Source organism: Podarcis raffonei, chromosome 3, assembly GCF_027172205.1.
Source record: "Podarcis raffonei isolate rPodRaf1 chromosome 3, rPodRaf1.pri, whole genome shotgun sequence".
Taxonomy (NCBI): Eukaryota; Metazoa; Chordata; class Lepidosauria; order Squamata; family Lacertidae; genus Podarcis; species Podarcis raffonei.
In genome coordinates this window covers 43,444,023-43,463,183 of record NC_070604.1, presented here as the reverse complement: position 1 = coordinate 43,463,183, position 19,161 = coordinate 43,444,023, and the positions used below count along the sequence as shown (strand labels likewise).

At 40.0% G+C, this 19,161-nt stretch overlaps 1 protein-coding gene across 4 annotated transcripts in view; it reads left to right on the top strand.

Annotated features, from left to right (window-relative positions):
* Positions 1-19,161, top strand: part of ME1 (malic enzyme 1) — a 121,187-nt gene that overhangs the window by 36,186 nt on the left and 65,840 nt on the right. For all 4 annotated transcript variants that reach the window (XM_053381373.1, XM_053381374.1, XM_053381371.1 and 1 more), the window contains 2 exons: positions 12,190-12,265; positions 15,188-15,349. In XM_053381373.1, the coding sequence (XP_053237348.1) occupies positions 12,190-12,265; positions 15,188-15,349 (238 nt within the window). The remainder of the gene's footprint in view (positions 1-12,189; positions 12,266-15,187; positions 15,350-19,161) is intronic.

The window sequence follows — 19,161 nt, the reverse complement described above, 5'->3', positions numbered from 1 at the left end:
CTTTCCATCCGATGTTTTTTGATATAATATTTATTTTATGTTCTTGAATGGCAGTGGATTCTTAGATATGAAACATGCAGTAAATACATCAAAGACAAGCTTTGTTTTGTTCACAATGTGGTTTGCATACGTAACTTTATTTTAACACTATAAAAGATCCTCATAGGAGTGCATCTAACATTATTGTTCTGTGATTTCCTTTAGCTTTCCTTTTCTTTTTAAGTTGTAAACCTGCAAGAAGGGGACCATAATCACTGCTGTACACTACCCAGTGAATTATGATGCCTTTAACATAAAATATACTGATAGCAGTTGCATCTTAAAGGTTTGTGTGGGGGAGTTTGGCAGGACACTTTCACATGTGTTCTTTTCAGCTCCTTTCTCGTGTTGTTAAGCAAGGAAATGTAAGATCAGAAGCAGCTTTCTTGTATTTTAATTTTTCTAGATGTTAATATACAAGCATTTCTTTGACTAAAGAAAGATACAGGCATTTAATTTCATCTCTTATCAAGAGCCAGACCAGTAGTACTGAACTTGTCCCAATATTTGGCTGTACTCGAATAACTGTGACTGTGTACTGTTAGAATATTTAACTTTATCTCCTGGCTGTATATTTTTGTGTATCCTGTTGTAAAGTGCTTCTATAGTTTACTAGCAATCACAGCTTGATTTCTGCAAGCATGAATGCATTTCTGACTACTGCAAATGCATCCTTCTCCCAGTACCATATTCTGAGCCTGGTGTGTGAACAAGGGACTCCCACAGTCCTTCATTTCCCCATGTATAGCTTTTTCCTTGTTCTCTGCCAAAGTGCTAGCCACTATTATGAGGTAGATTTTGTGTTCCAAGTTTTGAGTGAAAGGTATAAGATGTCTTACTTTAAGATTCCCCACCCCCATTGTGTCTTGGACTATTTATGAACCACATTTCAAATTTCTATGTTTTGTGAGAGAACTATATCAATGCTAATACCTGACTATGGCCTCCTTACTCTGGAAATATTTACTGAGTGACTGTAGTGCTTTGTATTTTGTCAATTCTGTTTTTACTTTGAAAGCATCTTTCAATGTGAATGCTCCCATTGATAATCACTAGGTAGGTATTACATGATACCTCAACAGGTCCGTAGCCTTAAAATTTCTCATAACACACAAGTTCAACAGTACAAACTGTCCCCCCCCCCGTATACAATGCACTACCTCTGTTTCTGTGTGTGGTCTACTATATAGAGTTCCCACAGCTGTTGGTTTCAGCATCTTGATTGTCAGTAATGACATGATTTTTAAAAATACACAGCTCTCTGGTTACAAACCAGAAATCTCATGGACTCTCTGTCACAGTGAACGAGCTTTCATAGTACAACCTGGGTATATTTCAAACACAAATAACTGATTTTGTTCCAATTAACGTTCTACATGATTTGTTTAAAGGAGATTAAAGCCAGTTGTACCACCAAAGTGTTAGTGTGCACCTGTCAAACAACATATCCTTTGTGTCTATAAATTGATGCTGGTCTCGCAGAAAGCTATACTTCCTAATTTCAGTGGTACGAAGGGGGGAGGGGGATGTCAGCTAACCTAAAATACAGTCTTGTCAGTATTGAGAAATATAAGCCAAGTTTTTGTTGTATAAGCAAATACTTGCTGGTAATTCATGCTCAAAGGTATATCCTGCTAATAGTCTAAAAAGGAGTAGTATAGCAGCTTCTTAGGAGTACAGGCAACTTCCCTCTTATGCTTAGCCCCCCTGCCTAACAGCTGACACATGGGGTAATGCAGCCACCACCGCTTTGTAGCATCAGCAAAGCCCCGCTGCCCCTCAGGCTTGCAAGAAGATCCTTCCCACAAGTGTCATCTTGTCCAGCCCCTGCACTGCAGGAATCTTTTGCCCAATGTGGGGCTCGAACCCATGACCTTGAGATGAAGAGTTGTGATTATTTTTATGATATAAAATGGAAGTCGAAAGCAACCACGTATCCACCAGTTCCTGGGTTGTAGGTTATTTTTGTTCACTCAAGTACACACTTAAGGGCAGCTAGCTTGTGGATAGTAGTTAAACCTACAAGTTGAGCTATGTTCCCTTCCAGAGAAATGGTCATGTTGCCATTAGGTAAAATGCTTCTGCTGCTCTGTTTATGTAACTGGAAATTATATAGAAAAACTTTTGCTGAGAAAAGTCAGGAGGAAAGAAGCCTATAGAGTATCTTTTGGACTTCTTTGGGGAAAGTGTTGATGATGGGCAAGATCAGTTTGAATAACATATGAGTGAGCATTTCTTTCTGAGGTGAGTAAAACCTTTGCCTCTATAATCTTTTGCATAGCTGCAGATATTCTGCCTGAGGAAAACCAAGCATATTCCTACACCAGCATGTACTGATAGAATGACCTTCTTGAACTTGCCTCTCTTGATATGCCAATAAAACGTGATTGTCTCCATGGCATAATCAACTGATAGTGGCACACATTTTATGTGTACCTCAATATTATGGAGCAGGTGAACAGCACTAGTGGCTCCTACTTAAACTTCTATATAAAAATGGTTGGAAATAGCTGGGGTGATTTACCACCACCACCACCACCACCACACAATTTTTGACATCAGTGCAAAGGAACTCCAGAGGAGATGTTGTGTGTTTTCTGTGTGAATATATGATTCTTGCAAAATTCCTTTTAGATTCCTATATACTAATCGTGGACTTAGAACTTCGTATGAGTGCAGATGCTCATGTAGCTAAAATGACATGATCTTTGTGCAAGAGGGAGGGTATTTGAAGGCTTGGAGGAAGTCACAGGCTTACAAAAGTACAAAAATATTTTGGAAAAAACACCTGAAGGAGAAGAAAACCCAAGAATGCCCTAAAAGGACTGAGCATCCATTATGACCACAGGATGGTGGCTGGCTGTTGGAGGCCTGAGCATGTGTGTGTGTGTGTGTGTGTGTGTGTGTGTGTGTGAAAACTGGAGGAGTGAAATGTACCGGTAATATCCTGGAAAAGGGCCTGGTTGAATGACTGAAACTCTGAACAGGAGGCACTCTACATTTCAGCATATATATATATATATATATATATATATATATATATATGTGTGTGTGTGTGTGTGTGTGTGTGTGGTGCCTCATTTAGCTGCACATTAATGATATTGCTACTGTAGAATTGTGCAGTAGTTTGAGCTGGCAGAGTATAGAAGAGAAGAATCTGTGTTTAGCCATGTATCTGGTCTGAAAAATGCAAAAATACTAGCTGTTGTAACTGAAATTTCCAATGTGCAGTGATACAAGAAATGCTGTCATGTGTGGGACAATTCTTGTTGCCTTATTAAAAGGTTATCTTTGCCATCAATCAAGTTGGGGGGGAGAAAAGAATTCCCCTATAAAATAGCAGCTCTTTGAGGGCGTCTCCCCACCACCACCTTTTTCAAGCTGCAAGTTTAGGTGTGGGAAAGTTCAATGGAACGTTTTCGTTAAGATGCCAAAAACAACTTCTTTGCCCCGTCTGTGGAACACCCAGGTGTTTCAAGTTTATTAGCAAGCTCAGTGTAAGGAAAAATCATGACCAACTATTCCATTGCTTAGTTTTGGAAACTTCTGAAAAGCGAGGAGGCTAAACATTAGGATTGCATTTCCATTTGTAATATGGAAAGCAAGTTCAATTATTTGCACCAACGAAATCTTGAGCAATAATTGGAAATCAGCAGGGCAGCGGGAAACTATCATCATTTGGAACTTAAACTACTGAAGAAAATATATTCTATTTTAGAATAATCCTTAAATTTAATATTTAATACCTTCTGCATTTAGTGAGTGTGAATCTGTAGACTGTAAACCAAAAGATAGAGCATGTTCTGCCATCCCTTCCCTGTTGAATTCTGGTAAGATCAGGAGCAGATATGTGGTTCACAAACTTCCTCTCTTAGAAAGAGGGATTTCTATTGTATTTTGTAGGAGGTGATCCTATGTTCAAATAAATGTGGTATCTTTCAGTTAGGGAATCACCTTATATACATGAAAGTGGTGTCTGAATTAAAGGCTAGTATCTGTTCCTTATCACACTGCACACAAAAGTGACGGAGAATTGCATCTTGGACTGATGAATGAGTGCAGTATAATTTGTTAAGCTTGATCTATGTTGTCTTGTTTAATGTATCCTTGCCATTGGATGAGACCCTATGTAGTGCAATGTAGCATCATGCAATGGGGCTTCTCCTTCCTCTCTTCCCTACTACAGCCTCCACTTGCTCCACCCAAACAACTTGGGGAGAGTGGAGACCCTCTGGAGCAGATTTTGGGGACATGTGGGCTGGAAGGGGGAGGGAAGAAAAATGGAAAGACCTGTTGCACAAGTGGATTTCTGTTGCATAAGTGGGCAATCATATTTTAATGTCACCCTGCATTCTGAGAAGCCTAGCAGGGTAGCATGACTTTTGGGATGAATCACGTGGCTAGGTCTCTCTCACCCTCCCTGAAAAGGCAATTTGGGAATGCTTGTGTGCATTTTGCATAAATTATTGCATCAAAATACATAGGCCTGGTTTGCATGTCACATTAAATCATGGTTAAGATAAAACTATAGTTTAATGTGAACAAGTGGCATGCTTAGGATTGCATTGTTAGAATATAATTACAAATCAAGTAAAAAACACTGCATGAGGCGTCTTTGTTAAAGGGATAGGGAACTTATGGCTCTCCAGATTTTGGAGTACAACTCCCATCATCCATGACAACTGTCCATGTTGACAAGGGTCAACAGGAGTTTGAGTTCAATATTTGGAGGGCTACAGCTTCCTTATCTCAGCTCTGTTATTTCTCTTTTTGTTTTCTGATATTTTGTTGCACCTGGTTATAGGGGATGATCCTGTGTGATGGTTGATATTTTTCAGTTTTCATCAAATGTTTGTGGTAGATGAAGACTATACAGAGAGAGATGTTTGGAAATTTATTTGGAAAAGTATGGAGTATAAGTACATTATATTCTCTAATGAATTAGGGTTGATTTTTTATTGACTCTGGGCCAGATAAAATCCAGATGCTTAGTCCTTTCAAATGTTACCTTAGGAATTCATCCAATTTCTTTTTTAAAATTTCCATGGCAAGGTTTTGACAGTCTATTAGGTCAATGACTCACTAATATATTTTAATGAAGTCATAATTAAAATATACTCTGTGTGATAGCCAGCATAAAAATCAGCAATAAAATGAAATAATTTATACAATTTATAGTTTTCTACCTGCTCATGTTACACATATTAGGTGGATAAGGGGAATTATGTGAAGAAAGCAGGACTGCAAAATCTTGAATATTCATCAATGGCTGAGTGTGATTCCAGTAGACTGAATATTTTATAAATTCCTCTGAAGGAGCAGTCGTTGGTGGATGGCATCCTGAATAGATTAGTAATTTTACAGTGAGTTAAAAATAAAAATGAAGGCAACTGATAGGGTGGCATTAAATTGTGAATGTAGATAAAAGTTCATGTTTTTCTCCTGACATATTTACCTGTCATGCTGACATATTGTCTCTGTAATATGTCATCATGGGGTGCCCTTAACACTGTCAAGCATAAAGTTTAGGACTGATTTATTTCTATAACTTTTTACATACGCTAAGTGTTACATACACTAGACATCTGCCCCCATGCATGCTGTTGTCAACTCCATCATTCATATTTCAGAAGGAATAATCCATAAGGCAAGCAATGGAGAGAAGCTCTTCCTTAGACTGCCCCTCTTACCCTTATGCCAGACTGGGCTAGGTCAAGTAGCAGAGGCAACAGGAATAAGGTGGTTGGCTATGTCAACATACTTCTGGGCAAAACTCAAATTATCTCCAAGGCCAGTTTGCAACACATTACAATGCAAAATGAAATAGGACCCACCCAGCAGCCCTTGTTCCATTTGCTTTTGATGGCAGAGGCCAGAGGTTCCTTCTCTGTGCTTTTGTAGTTTCAGGATAACTTCTTTGCTTGTATCATTGCCACAGCTTACATTGTTATACAGTGGTACCTCTGGTTACTAACTTAATTCGTTCTGGAGGTCCATTCATAACCTGAAACTGTTCTTAACCTGAGGTACCACTTTAGCTAATGGGGCCTCCCGCTGCCGTTGCGCCATTTCTGTTCTCATCCTGAGGTAAAGTTCTCAACCCGAGGTACTACTTCCGGGTTAGCGGAGTCTGTAACTTGAAGTGTCTGTAATCCGAGGTACCACTGTACAGGAGAAAGAGCTAATTCAACAGAATGCTGTTCCGGAGTCCTTTATCTGCTACTCTATCCCCATGTTCTTATTTGCCAGTGGGGTCTTTTTGCTGTCCCTGTTCAGCCTTCCAATAGTGTCCCTAACTTCCAAGATTATCCACTCAGGCCCTCAGCAGCACATAGAGTTCTGGATTCAGCTGTCAGCACATTCTCAGACTCTCACTCCAGGGGTTGCCCCAGGTCCTCAGCAGCTTGGAAGATTTCCAACGAGCCTCTGTAGTAGAGAAAGGTCCTAGCAATCTGGGCCAAACTCCAAGACCTGTCAGCACTAGTTCCTGCAACCTCTCTTAATAGCCTCACCCCCTCCTTCCTGGAAAAGCAAGCATCAGAGTCTGTCTTTTTCTTTTTCTAAAGACAAATGTCCCCCCACTTTAACATCATGAGTCTAGATGTCCCAAGGAAGCCCCTGCTCCTCAATATGTCTGATTTCCTTTATCTCCAGTCACCCCACAGTCAGTGTGCCTGCCTCTTTGTGCCTGCCTCTGGGAGCTCATATTCTAATAGTGTTCCTTTGAAAACAGGTTGTCTGAGTCTATCCATTATGGAACGGCTTTGCCAGTTCATAATGAATTGTTAGTATAGTATTCACTGTTTTCAAGTACCAAGTTTACTATTTTGAAACAGATTGGTCTTTCCAGGATTGCTTGGGGGTTCCAGTACTTTGTCTCTGTGTCCATCTTGCTTATTGCCACTGATGAGCAAACAAAAGAGACAGACTGTTCTAAACCTTCCTCATAATTATGTCACATACCACAGCTTTGCAATGTAAAAATTAATCAAACACAAAGTGTTGTTTGTCTGGTGCCCAGGTTTGATGCTACTGGAACAAAATGTAATAACAGTGTTTGACCCAAAAGTGATCAGACTTGTTTAATTTGGAGCTCAAATTTTATTTCTAAAATATATTGAAAAATATGTTTTTACTTAAATTGCAAAGTAGGCTTTTTTGCTTTGTTTTCTGTGTTAAAATAAATGTAAACCACAGCTAGCAACTGAATTAATACTGTGATTGTGAGTTACTTCCACAATGATGTTAACAATACAAAATACACTACAGTGGTACCTTGGGTTACAGACGCTTCAGGTTACAGACTCCGCTAACCCAGAAATAGTACCTCGGGTTAAGAACTTTGCTTCAGGATGAGAACAGAAATCGTGCGGCGGCAGCGCAGCAGCGGCAGCAGGAGGCCCCATTAACTAAAGTGGTACCTCAGCATAAGAACAGTTTCAGGTTAAGAACGGACCTCCAGAACGAATTAAGTTCTTAACCCAAGGTACCACTGTACTTGCCTCTGGCTTTAATTTGGAACTCTTGCTACTGGAGAGTGGCTTTGTGGCTCTGCCCCACCACAGTGGCTGCTACTGCTAAGCCAAAATTGGAGATCATAGTGTGAAATGGGTTTGGAGGCAAAATATAGCTTGACTATTGCATCTGAAGTTCTAAACCAACATGTGTATGCTACAGGGAATGTTCACAGTTCTTCTTTTGATTCAATCCTAAAAATATGTACTCTTCAGTGAACAGTAAAACAGGTTTCTTAGTGAATATGTTTAGGTTTGAAGACTAGGAGCCCTATCCTATGTATTATTACTGTCAAGTGGACTGACATTGTTTAGCTTTCAGTGGACTGATTTCTTCATTTTTATTGCATCATGGGATCCATTTTCTTGTGGCTGGGTTGTATGCTGTGTGGGAGCCAGATGGAACAGGCAAATTACTTTGTTACTTCTCTCAGCAGTATTGCCTTCCTGGTAATGCATAAATCAGACTCAAGTTCTAGAGATGCCAGAAAGAAAGGTTCCAAGGATATTTCAACATTACTGATGTCCTGCTCCTTTTTTAGTGCAATTTTTGTATTAGGAGATCTACCACAGCATAATGTGCAAGAGCAGTTATCTTCTCTCTATTCCAAGATTGTTTTTTCCTTCTCATGTCAAAATGAATTGATTACAATGATCTGCTGAGAAGCACAAATAACTACAAGTGACCCCAACCATGCCATAAAAGTATTAATACTAATAGATGGAACAAGATAATTGATTAGCAACAAAACTAAGGGTAAAAAATAAACTGGAAAATGATAAATTATCATCAGTTTATCATCACCTTCCATGTAAATGACCTAATTGGCTCATTTTGAGGTTGTTTGTTTTTTAAATTCCAGCCTGAAAAGTCTTCTCTGGATAGAATTACTTCTTAGCAGAGAAATTGCAGATTGCTTTAAAGGCTAATGCAGGCTAAAATGTTACAGGAGTCGTCTGGGATTCTCTTTTCCCAAGAGCTGAATCCCCTGAGTTGTTAATCTAGATGACAGAACAGTTTTACTTCCAGTGGAATATTCTGAAAATAATCTAAAAACAACAAAGAATCCTATAACACTTTAAGGATTAACAAGTTTAATAAGGCATGTTTTTGTGGACTAGAATCCATATCATGAGAAACAAGATGTGTTTGCTGTGTTTATGAGAGATACATGTAATCTCCAAATTAGGAGCCAGCGACAGAGCATAGATTATAAGAAGCATTTATGAGTGGAGGCAAATGTGGCTTGACAATCTTGATGCTTGATATCAAATTTTCAAAACAGTTCTTATACTATTGTGGCAATTTTTGATTCTGAGACAATAAGACACTTTACTCTCCTCCCCCACAAGTGTATACAGGGGGCCCTTGTCCTGTTTGAAGTTGTGACTCCAGTGAGCACCAACTGATGCTACAGATTTTTTTGTTTGAAAAAAACTTACTGTATTTGGGAAACTGTTAGATACTACAAGAACATAGGAAACTGCCTTATACCAAGTCAGACTATTGAGCCATCTAGCATAGACTTCTCCATAGGGTCTTGTACAGAAGTTTTTCCTAGCCCTACTTGGAGATGTTGGGTATCAAACCTGGGATCTTCTGTGCAAAGCACATGCTCTGTTACCACTGAGCTATGGCTTTCTTGCCTTTCATAACTACGGTACAGTGGTACCTCTGGTTGTGGATGGGATCCGTTCTGGAACTCTGGTCGGATCCTGAGGTTTCCGCAACAGGAAGTGCATGTTCTGCGCACGCGTGCGGCATAATCGAATGCTTATTTTTTCCTTACTAGCATCCAAGCAATTTTTGTGTGTGGATGATGATGATGATTTTATTTATACCCCGCCCATCTGGCTGGGTTTCCTCAGCCACTCTGGGTGGCTTATAGCATATATAAAAACATAGTAAAACATCAAACATTAAAATGTTCTTTACTTGATCCTTGGAATGCTGTATCTAAAATGATTATCTCATCTCTAGCACATTTTAATTCTACTGCCAGCTTGAACTTTTTTCCTAGCTAAATGGGTTGCATTGTTTTAACCTCTTTTCATGAAATAGATTATCAATTACTGGGAGGATATATTTCATATTTTACATAAAAGAAAAGTTTTTCTTTATATTTGTTTGGGTTTGAATTCATCTTTCTTAAATAAGTGCCCCAAGCAGGACACTGTATTTCATATAATACCTCAGTAGTGCCTGGGCAGTGTGATTCCCCCTCCCCCCTTTAGTTCTAGAAAAACCTAATAATTTCATTGTAACAATGTTGGTTAGAAATCAGGGTGGAGGGGCAATGAGAAGTTTAATTTTAAACACCCAATAAAATCTTATGAATTTTAGAAGATCCTGCAGTAAATACTCACATTATGATGCTGTAGTGATAAATTATATTTATTGCTGTGACTTACTTAGACAATCTAAGAAGATGCATGGGAATATTCCCATGAGAATGTCGTGAACACGAACTTAGCCTAATATGGTTTGGGTTCTCCATTTCTGGCACAAGGCTGAAATAAGTCTGCAACAAATATTAGTATCCTTCAAAAAACAACAGAAGTGTTACTACCCTGCTAAGATATTAATGGCTAGCACTTCCATGGACCCCCTTTTAAAAATTGGTATTACATTGGCTACTTTCCAGTCATTGGGTATATTTTTGTTAGAAGACCAGCAATTTCAGATCTGAATTCTTTAAGAACTCTTTAAGTGGATCTCGTCTAGACACAGTCATTGGTATCAAAAACCCAGAGAGTTTGCAAGAGAATTAGCAGCATTCCCCCATCTCACTCCTGACAAACACATATAAATAGCTTTAAAAATACATACTGTTTAATGAAGATAAGGTCAAATTCAGGTTTCTGTATCTGGAAAAAACATGCTGAAAGTTATATTTAGGCTGCAATCCTATACTCGTTTACCTAATAGTAAGTCCCATGGACATCAATAGGGTTTATTTCTGAGGAGTCATATACTGGATTGCATTGTTAGCCAAAGCTTTTTACTGCACTGTAGAATTTATGGAAATACGTGTGAGCATTTATACTTTTACAATGAATCACCTACATTTCCCCCTTTACTTAAACTGGACCCCATATTTCCCATATGCATAAATCCTGTTACATATTTATCTGTTGAGTTAAGTTTGTTATCAAAACACTAGGTTAACTGAAGTCATGGTCTTTTCTATTGCAGTGCAGGAGTCCCCTTGTTTTTTTCTGATTGTATAAAATTCATTGCATTTTGCATACCATGTTACAATCTAACTAGTTTTTAATGTTGATAAAAAAATCTCCCAATTTGGACTCTTGCTATTTCAGCTTTCCTGTATACAGATGTATACAGTTATTAGTTTGGTTCACAGAACACATTTCCATTATTCTTAGGAGTTCTATTTACCACACTTATTTGCAATCTGTGAACTTTTTAAAAAGAAAGGTAAGAATTTTGAGTTTTAAATGATATCGCATAGCTATTCATGCCCGTTTGGGTGGGGGAAAGAAAAATAAATTGTCTTTTATTTTCCCTATCGCTTCTGAGCCTCCCACCTATTGCTGAGTAGGAGTGTGGCTAGGCCTGTTTTTCAAAACTGTGCCCTGCTCACTGTTTTGCATTGCCTTCCTTGCTTCTTGCCACTCTCTAATCCTGTTTTTGTGGGATGAGAGGAAGTTTCAGAATCATATTGGCTCTCCCCTTCAGAAGAGGGGCATTGCTTTTTAGGGTTCCTCCATGTCACCAGGTGCCATGGGCTGGTTTGCTCTAGTAGCAAAGTTGTTCCTAAGTTCCTAACATTATGGGAACAAATGATGTCCATTCACATATGTAAAAGTAAAGGGGTACACTTTTGGGGTACGGGCTGAACCTATTTCTCTTCTGGTGATCTCAGTGCCCGATGTAAGAAGCAAATATCGCCTTAGCTATGTCTCAGATTACAGTTTCTTTGATGTTGTCCATGGAACTCAATGAAATTCACAGGGAACCATGCTATCCTTAGTCTGTGTAACCCCATCCTGGGTTCCATTTTTTGGTCATGCTGTGGGAAGGAATGTTGGGAACTTGTGTTACGTCTGTAGCCTATTGTCATGATGTGTGGGTATGTGTATAGGAAGAACAGGTAGGCATGAAATGCATTTCTGTGTGATCTGCACAGTCACATCCCCGCTACAGAAATTCCTGACATTGTTAGGCTGGGCTATCCCATGCTTATTGACCTTACTGCAGTAGTGTCCCTGCTGGCTATGTCTAGCTTTTCCACATAGGAGTGCCAACCACTCACTTATATGGGAGAAACAAAATAAATAAATTCCTTCCAGTAGCACCTTCCAGTAGCACCTTAGAGACCAACTAAGGATGTTATTGGTATGAGCTTTCGTGTGCATGCACACTTCTTCAGATATGGGAGAAAAAACCTAGATGTACATGTGTCTAAATTCATCCTCTGACACAGTGATATTCTGTGGACCCCCCCCCCAGTGACAATCAATTCTGCCTAGCCCTATCCTCGGTTCTTGGTTGTTTGTGTTTCCAGCATGTGTACATCATGTGTGTGTGCATATAGGTGTGTGATAATGATTTAAAAAGAGAAAGCTTCATGCCTGAAAAGGCTAGTTTTAAATTTAAATCATTTTCTTACAGAGGACTCTTCATCACTCCCCATGATCGAGGACATGTTGGAACACTGCTTAAAGCATGGCCTGAAGCTGTCATCAAGGTAGGTTCTTTAGCTACAAGTAATATGTATCAGGTCTCTGGATGACTAAAATAATAATATAAGCCAGAGCTGAACTATATGATTAGCAGAATGATCTGGTGTAGATTGTGAGTAGGTAGAGGACTCTATATTTGAATACCACCAAACAAAGTATTAATCCAAATGTATGTTTGCCGATCGCATGGTCGGCGGTTCGAATCCCCGCGGCGGGGTGAGCTCCCGTCTTTCGGTCCCAGCTCCTGCCCACCTAGCAGTTCGAAAGCACCCTTAAGTGCAAGTAGATAAATAGGTACCGCTTTATAGCGGGAAGGTAAATGGCGTTTCCGTGTGCTGCACTGGTGCTGGCTCGCCAGAGCTGCTTCGTCATGCTGGCCACGTGACCCGGAAGTGTCTCCGGACAGCGCTGGCCCCCGGCCTCTTAAGTGAGATGGGTGCACAACCCTAGAGTCCGACACGACTGGCCCGTACGGGCAGGGGTACCTTTACCTTTACCTTTTTATGTTATGAATCATTGGAAGTAAATTGAAAATCTAATCTATTACAAGTTTGCCACAAGTCCCTTACTACTACACATGAAATATTTATAAAAAGTGGCCACCTCAAATAGTACATAGTTACTGATCTATGCAGAATACTAGTTTCCGCAGTAGTCATTTTACTGTGGTTTTTTATGCCTTAAATCTTTAACATGGACCTCCCTCACTTTTTTCTTTTCACTATTGGAATTGAGGTCACTGTAGTATTTACACATTTGATAACAATTTATTTGGTTATTTAAAATATTTATATACCACTCTTCACCTAAATGATACCGGTGTGGTTTACAATATATACACCTAATGCAATAAAATCCACATACTAAAATATTGAAAAACATAATAAAATTCAAAGCACTGTAGCCAATAGAACCAAGCAAGGAATTAAGAGCCAGCAACACTTGGTTGAAAAGATGAGTTAAACAGGCACTAAAAACTCATCAAATTTGTTGCCTGCCTTAATTTAGAGGGATGGGAATTCCACAAGCCTGGTATTACTATGGGAAACTCTGTCCCCCAGGATGCTGCATAATTTGCCTCAGCAGGCAGTGGTACAACCAACAGAGCCTCCTATGTATATCTCAGCACTTGGGAAGACATGTATGCATGTATGGGAGCAGGCATTCTTTCAGATATCCGGGCACAAAGTTGTTGTACAGGGGCATATGTGTTGTCTTCAATTTGGCTTGGTAGCAGTTTGGCAGCCATTGCATCTCCTTCAAGACTGGTGTAATATGATCATGGTAGTTGCCCCACTTGGCAGCCTAGCTTACCTCAGTTTGAACCAGCTTCAAGAGAAGCTGTGCATAGAGCATATTACAGTAATCCAGTCTTTAGGTTACCAACATGTGGGTCACTGTTCCTAGGCCACAGTGGTAGCTGCTTGGCACACTAGCCAAAGCTTATAAAATGTTCTGCTAGCCACTGAAGTCACTTGTGCCTCCAGCTACATTAACTAGTGCATCTTTCCATGTTCTGGCTACTGGGAGGTGGTAGTGACAATAGCCAATGGGTCTTACACCTCTTTCCAACTTATATGTTGTTTCCTTGTGGAGCCAGAACAGAATAGAACAGAAAATTTTCTATGGAATGCAGCACCGAATACTTGATTTTTAAATAACTATGACTGCATTCCTCAAGAGTTTAGCAGAAGAAAAATTCATTAAAAGAAACTGAAACTATAGCACATAAAGCTGTACGCAAAGAGCATAGAGATTGTAATTTCCTGGGCCTTAATGTGCCTGGTCCCCTTCTTTTTCACCAGTAACGTCTAATGGCTTTAAGCAATTTTCTTGTTCACATCATCTTATACAGTTTTTAAAAAGTTTATCTAGAAGACAAACCCAGACTTCTTTTGTCAGCAAAACAATCCTTAAATCGGAAAATATGAGTTGCTAGATATGAGTTGCTAGACCAGTACAGTGTAATTATTCAGACTTGTTATAGCAGTATGTTAGTCATGCATTGGTGCAAGTGTTTAGGATCAGGGTGCCAAGCTTTCGTTTCTTTCAATCACAGAAGCTGCTTCAGTATCAATGTTTGAGCAATTAATTAGAGTATCTGATTTTTTTTTGGGGGGGGGGGACGACTGTTAAAATGCTGCACCAATTACTTGGGTAGCAGTTTTTTAAAAATAGAAATAGAAACAAATGGCAGTTTTAAAAGAGGCATTCTGGCCAGAATACCTTTTCCAACATTACTTTGCTGCAGCACATATTTCCACCACCTAAGAATACTGAAAAATTTTAACCAACGGTTCCACTTCCATTCACAGAAGTGTCTTTTGTCTATTGGAGGATTCTGCAAGTGGAAGGGGAAGTTGCGCCTGCAGCCTCTTGTGCCCTCCCCCCTCCCCAATATCTGCACTAGGGGAGTAGAGAACCATCTAGAATAACGTGGAGGTGGCCCAGGCTTAGGGGTCTGCAAGAGGAAGGGAAAATGGTGAAAATCGCCTTCTCCTTTCTATTTGTGGAAACCTCTGTTAGATCAAAGACCCTTCCATGAATGGCAGGGCAAATTCATTTATTTACGACATTTCTATCCCACCTTTTTTCTTTAACATGGAACTCAGAACATGGGATTCTCTGACAGTTTCTCTTCAATACATGGACCAGACCTAGATCTCCCCCTCCCCCCACTTTGCATCTATTTGTTTCTCATATGCAAATATAATGGATACATTATCATGGATACATTAATCAACTATAACTCTTGCAGTTACAATTTGTTTGCTCAGATAACAGCCCTAGAGAAAATGTAACACACCAAAGCAGTATGGAATGCTTTGCCACTGTTCTTAATTTGAATCAACCTATTTACGAACGGACATGAAAAGAGCTTAGGACACGTTTCCAATTTTACACTGCTTATACTGCTTTCCCTTTAGGCTATTGTGGTGACGGATGGAGAACGTATTCTTGGCCTTGGAGACCTTGGTTGTTACGGAATGGGCATCCCAGTGGGTAAACTAGCACTTTACACAGCATGTGGAGGAATGAAGCCCCAGGAGTGTCTGCCTGTTATGCTTGATGTGGGAACTGACAATGAGGTAACTGTTGTTTCATGCTGTCATGAACACTTGATATATTTCAAGGAAGAAACGGACAAAACTGTGCAATAGTATTTGCCTGTTCAGCTGAAAGGGTATGGTTAACATTCTTTCCCAGAAAAAAAAATCTCACTCATTGCATGACAGTAGTTCTGATGTATATTTTAAACATTGTGTTGCAGTCCAGGCAATCAGTCTGTCTTTGTAGACTAGCCATTCTTCAACTTGGGTCTCCAGATGTTGTTGAACTACAAATCCCATCATGCCTTACCTCAGCTTGGGTTGGTGGGGTTATACTCCAATAATATTTGGAAAACCAATGTTGAAGAACACTGTCCTAATGCAAATTTAGAGGCTTTTGCTGCAGCAGTGTCCTCAGCAAGCTCCATGGGATACGGAGCGCAACACAAGGGAAGATACAATGTTTTGTCAAAGTCAAGTGTGCCAAGGACAAGTTGGGACTGGTGATGGCACACCTGCAAAATACTCCTTCATAGTGCGCCTGCTATAGTTTAATGCATTAGTATTTGGGATGGGTTTACCTCCTGGCACAAGAGGAAGGCTCGAGGAATGTCTTGTGCAAATAATGGGACAGCAGCACTACATTCTATGCTCTAGTTCCATCCATGTAGTTCCTACACTGAAAATAAATTTTCCAGCTGTTCCTGGTAGTGGTGACCTTAAAATTTTATGAGCAGCACATTAGGAAACACTAGTTTGGATCCTAAGAACTGCAAATGGAGTTCTACTCACAGAATGGGATTTCCTTGCCGTTTCTTTTGGCTATTCCAAAAAATTGTACCTGAAGATTGTGGAATGCCTCCAGAAAGGCATGCAATGTGGTGTATCAGGGCCTTCAACAAAATAGGGAGGTTGGTGGAAATCAGAGACATCCTCTAGTGCAAGCAGAAGAACTGTTCACACTAAGATTTTACTGGATACAGACCACTGTATATGTGCAGTAATATTATATTACTCTTGCTTGACAATAATAACATTTGTGAAGGTTATTTAACCTTAAAATCTGTCCTCATGATTGTATCCATTAAAAGAAAAATCCCCATGATTAGGAATGCCTGGGCACATGGCAATTTCTGTAAAGTGGGGTAATGATGTACATTATTGCAGAGCAAAACTTATGGAAATGATTTGTATAAGGCTATTTTAATAAACTCAGTTGTAGAAGGGGAATAGTGGAAATGGGATGTGATGAAATATTTTGGATGGTTTAAACTATGTAGTGATGAAAAGGAATGCAAAAAACATCAAATGCTTTTGAAAACAGATCTGACCATTTACTGTCATTGTTCCAGAAAATAAGGAAAAATATAAAATTGCACGCAGTGGATTTCTCAGCCATTAAGACAGAGAGAATCTTGGAATTCAATTTGAAACAGGGAACAGATCAGTACAGTATGTTAGCCTGCTGTCACTGAAGCAGATAGTCTTAGAAGAGACTGAATTTATTAAAGCTAGTTGGGAATTTCCTGATGGAAACTATTTTGATTTCTTAAAAATACTGTGTTTCATTGAAACTGGAATGTTGCGATCTTATTATGCTGTGAAATGGAACTTCCAGTGGCAGGCAGAGTTGTCTAATTCCTAGTCAAAGGCTGCAAGCTTCAATACTGTTTCTACACAGTTTCTTTCACAGGGTTCCTATTATATTTTATTAGATGTTCCCAAGCCACAGACAAGTCCATACAGATAATTGTTATTTTAGTAGGAACAAAATGTTTCTGCACCGGAGCTTCTAGCTAGAGCTGGACCTACATGAATCACCTTCTCTAGATGGTGGATTACATAAGAGGAGCAATTTATCTGCCTCCAGCCTCCATGTACATAATTATTAGTTCCAGCCCAGGATGCACAGGATGTGTGAACAGACCTCCGGCTATAGGGTTGTATATAAATTCAATAAATAATAAAAATAATTATGTGTGAAAATATTGAAAGGCAGCCCAGACCTGTTTCATGAATGTTGGATTTGGACCGAAAGCACCAAATCAAAAGTATTTCTGTGTGGAAGCAGCCAGTAAGATTTGAGGCCAGGTAGCAACTGTGCACCTGTTCTCCTTTCAGCCTTGGATAACGTGAAGAAAAACCTAACCACAAGGGACTTAAAGATTCAGGTGTAATGCAGTATTCTTTTTCTACTCCCAAGTCATAAGGGTTATGCAAAGCACTGCCTTGCTTCAAAGACTGTATTGCAAACAACTTTTTGTCTTCTCTTCTTGCCTTGAAAATTAGTATAGGGATCAAATGGAGAATTTCTTTTTGACATCTCTGTGCTCAAGGAGAGAGGTTTTGGTAGTATGTATTACCTCTTTCTTGGAGGCTGAGCTGGTATTAGAATTTAAAACCTAAGGGTTGCAATGGGACTCAGCATACCAAATTTCATTCCAGTATCTCAATTGGAAGAGTTATTGCATTACGGCCAAATAACTCTACAATCAAATGGGATGCCAAGTGGGCATGTTCAGCCAACAATTTTGATTGAACTTGGGAGTTTTGGTCAGAAGGCAGTTGAGGGACAGTAGTCTTGAAAACAATCATTTCAAGTAAGAGGGTGCATGTGTATTTTTCAAACTTAGGACTTTATAACTCAGACACCTGTACTACTACTACTACTACTACTACTAATAGTAATATCATTATTTATACATCACCCATCTGGCTGGGTTTCCCCAGCCACTCTGGGAGGCTTACAGCATATAAAAAACATAGTAAAATATCAGATATTAAAAACTTCCCGATACAGGATGTCTTCCAAAAGCTGCCTTCAGATGTCTTCCAGAAGTTACCAGTATGTAGTTCTTTATGTCCTTATCTTCCCACACCCACCCACACCCTGTCCCCCCCAAAACAGTACTTCTGTCTTATAAGGCTTCAACCTCAATCCATTAACCTCCATCCATCCTCCAACCGCCTCCAGACACTCACATAGGACATTCACTGCCTTCACTGGTTCCAATTTAAGAGAGAAGTAGAGCTGGGTATCATCCGCATACTGATGAACACCAAGCCTAAACCCCCTGATGTTCTCTCCCAGCGGCTTCATATACATGTTGAAAAGCATGGGGGAGAGAATGGAACCTTGAGGTATCCCACACGTGAAAGCCCAGGGGACTGAACACTCATCCCCCAACATCACTTTTTGGACACGACCTAGGAGGAAGGAGCAGAACCACTGTATAACAGTGCCCTCAACTCCCAACCCTTCTGGCCGGTCCAGAATGATACCATGGTCAACAGTATCAAAAGCCACTGGGAGATCCAGCAGAACTAGGAAACAGCTTTGACCTTTGTCCCTAGCCCACTGGAGATCATCGACCAGTGCAACTAAGGCAATTTCAGTCCCATAATGAGGCTTGAATCCTGATGGGAAGGGATCCAAATGGTTGGCATCCTCCAAGCATGCCTGTTATTTTTCAGCAATTGCCCACACGACCACCTTGCCCAAGAATGGAAGATTTGAGACTGGGCAATAGTTGGCAGGTCTAAAGATGTTTTTTTTAAGAAGCTGCTTCTTTCAGCAGGTCTGGGAAGACTCCCGCACAGAGGGAAGCATTCATCATCCCGTGGAGCCCATTGCTCAGCCCTTCTCAGCTCACTTTTACGAGCCAGGGTGGGTAAGGGTCAAGGAGACAGGCGGTCAGTTTCACTCCTCAAAGCAGCCTGTCCATGTCCTTCGAGGTAACAGATCAGAATTGATCCCATGCAACTTGACTAGTCAGGACTCTAGCACTCTCCCACCCCAGCCCTACTCCCACAGTCTACCTCTTTCCGAATCTGAGCAACTTTAACTGCAA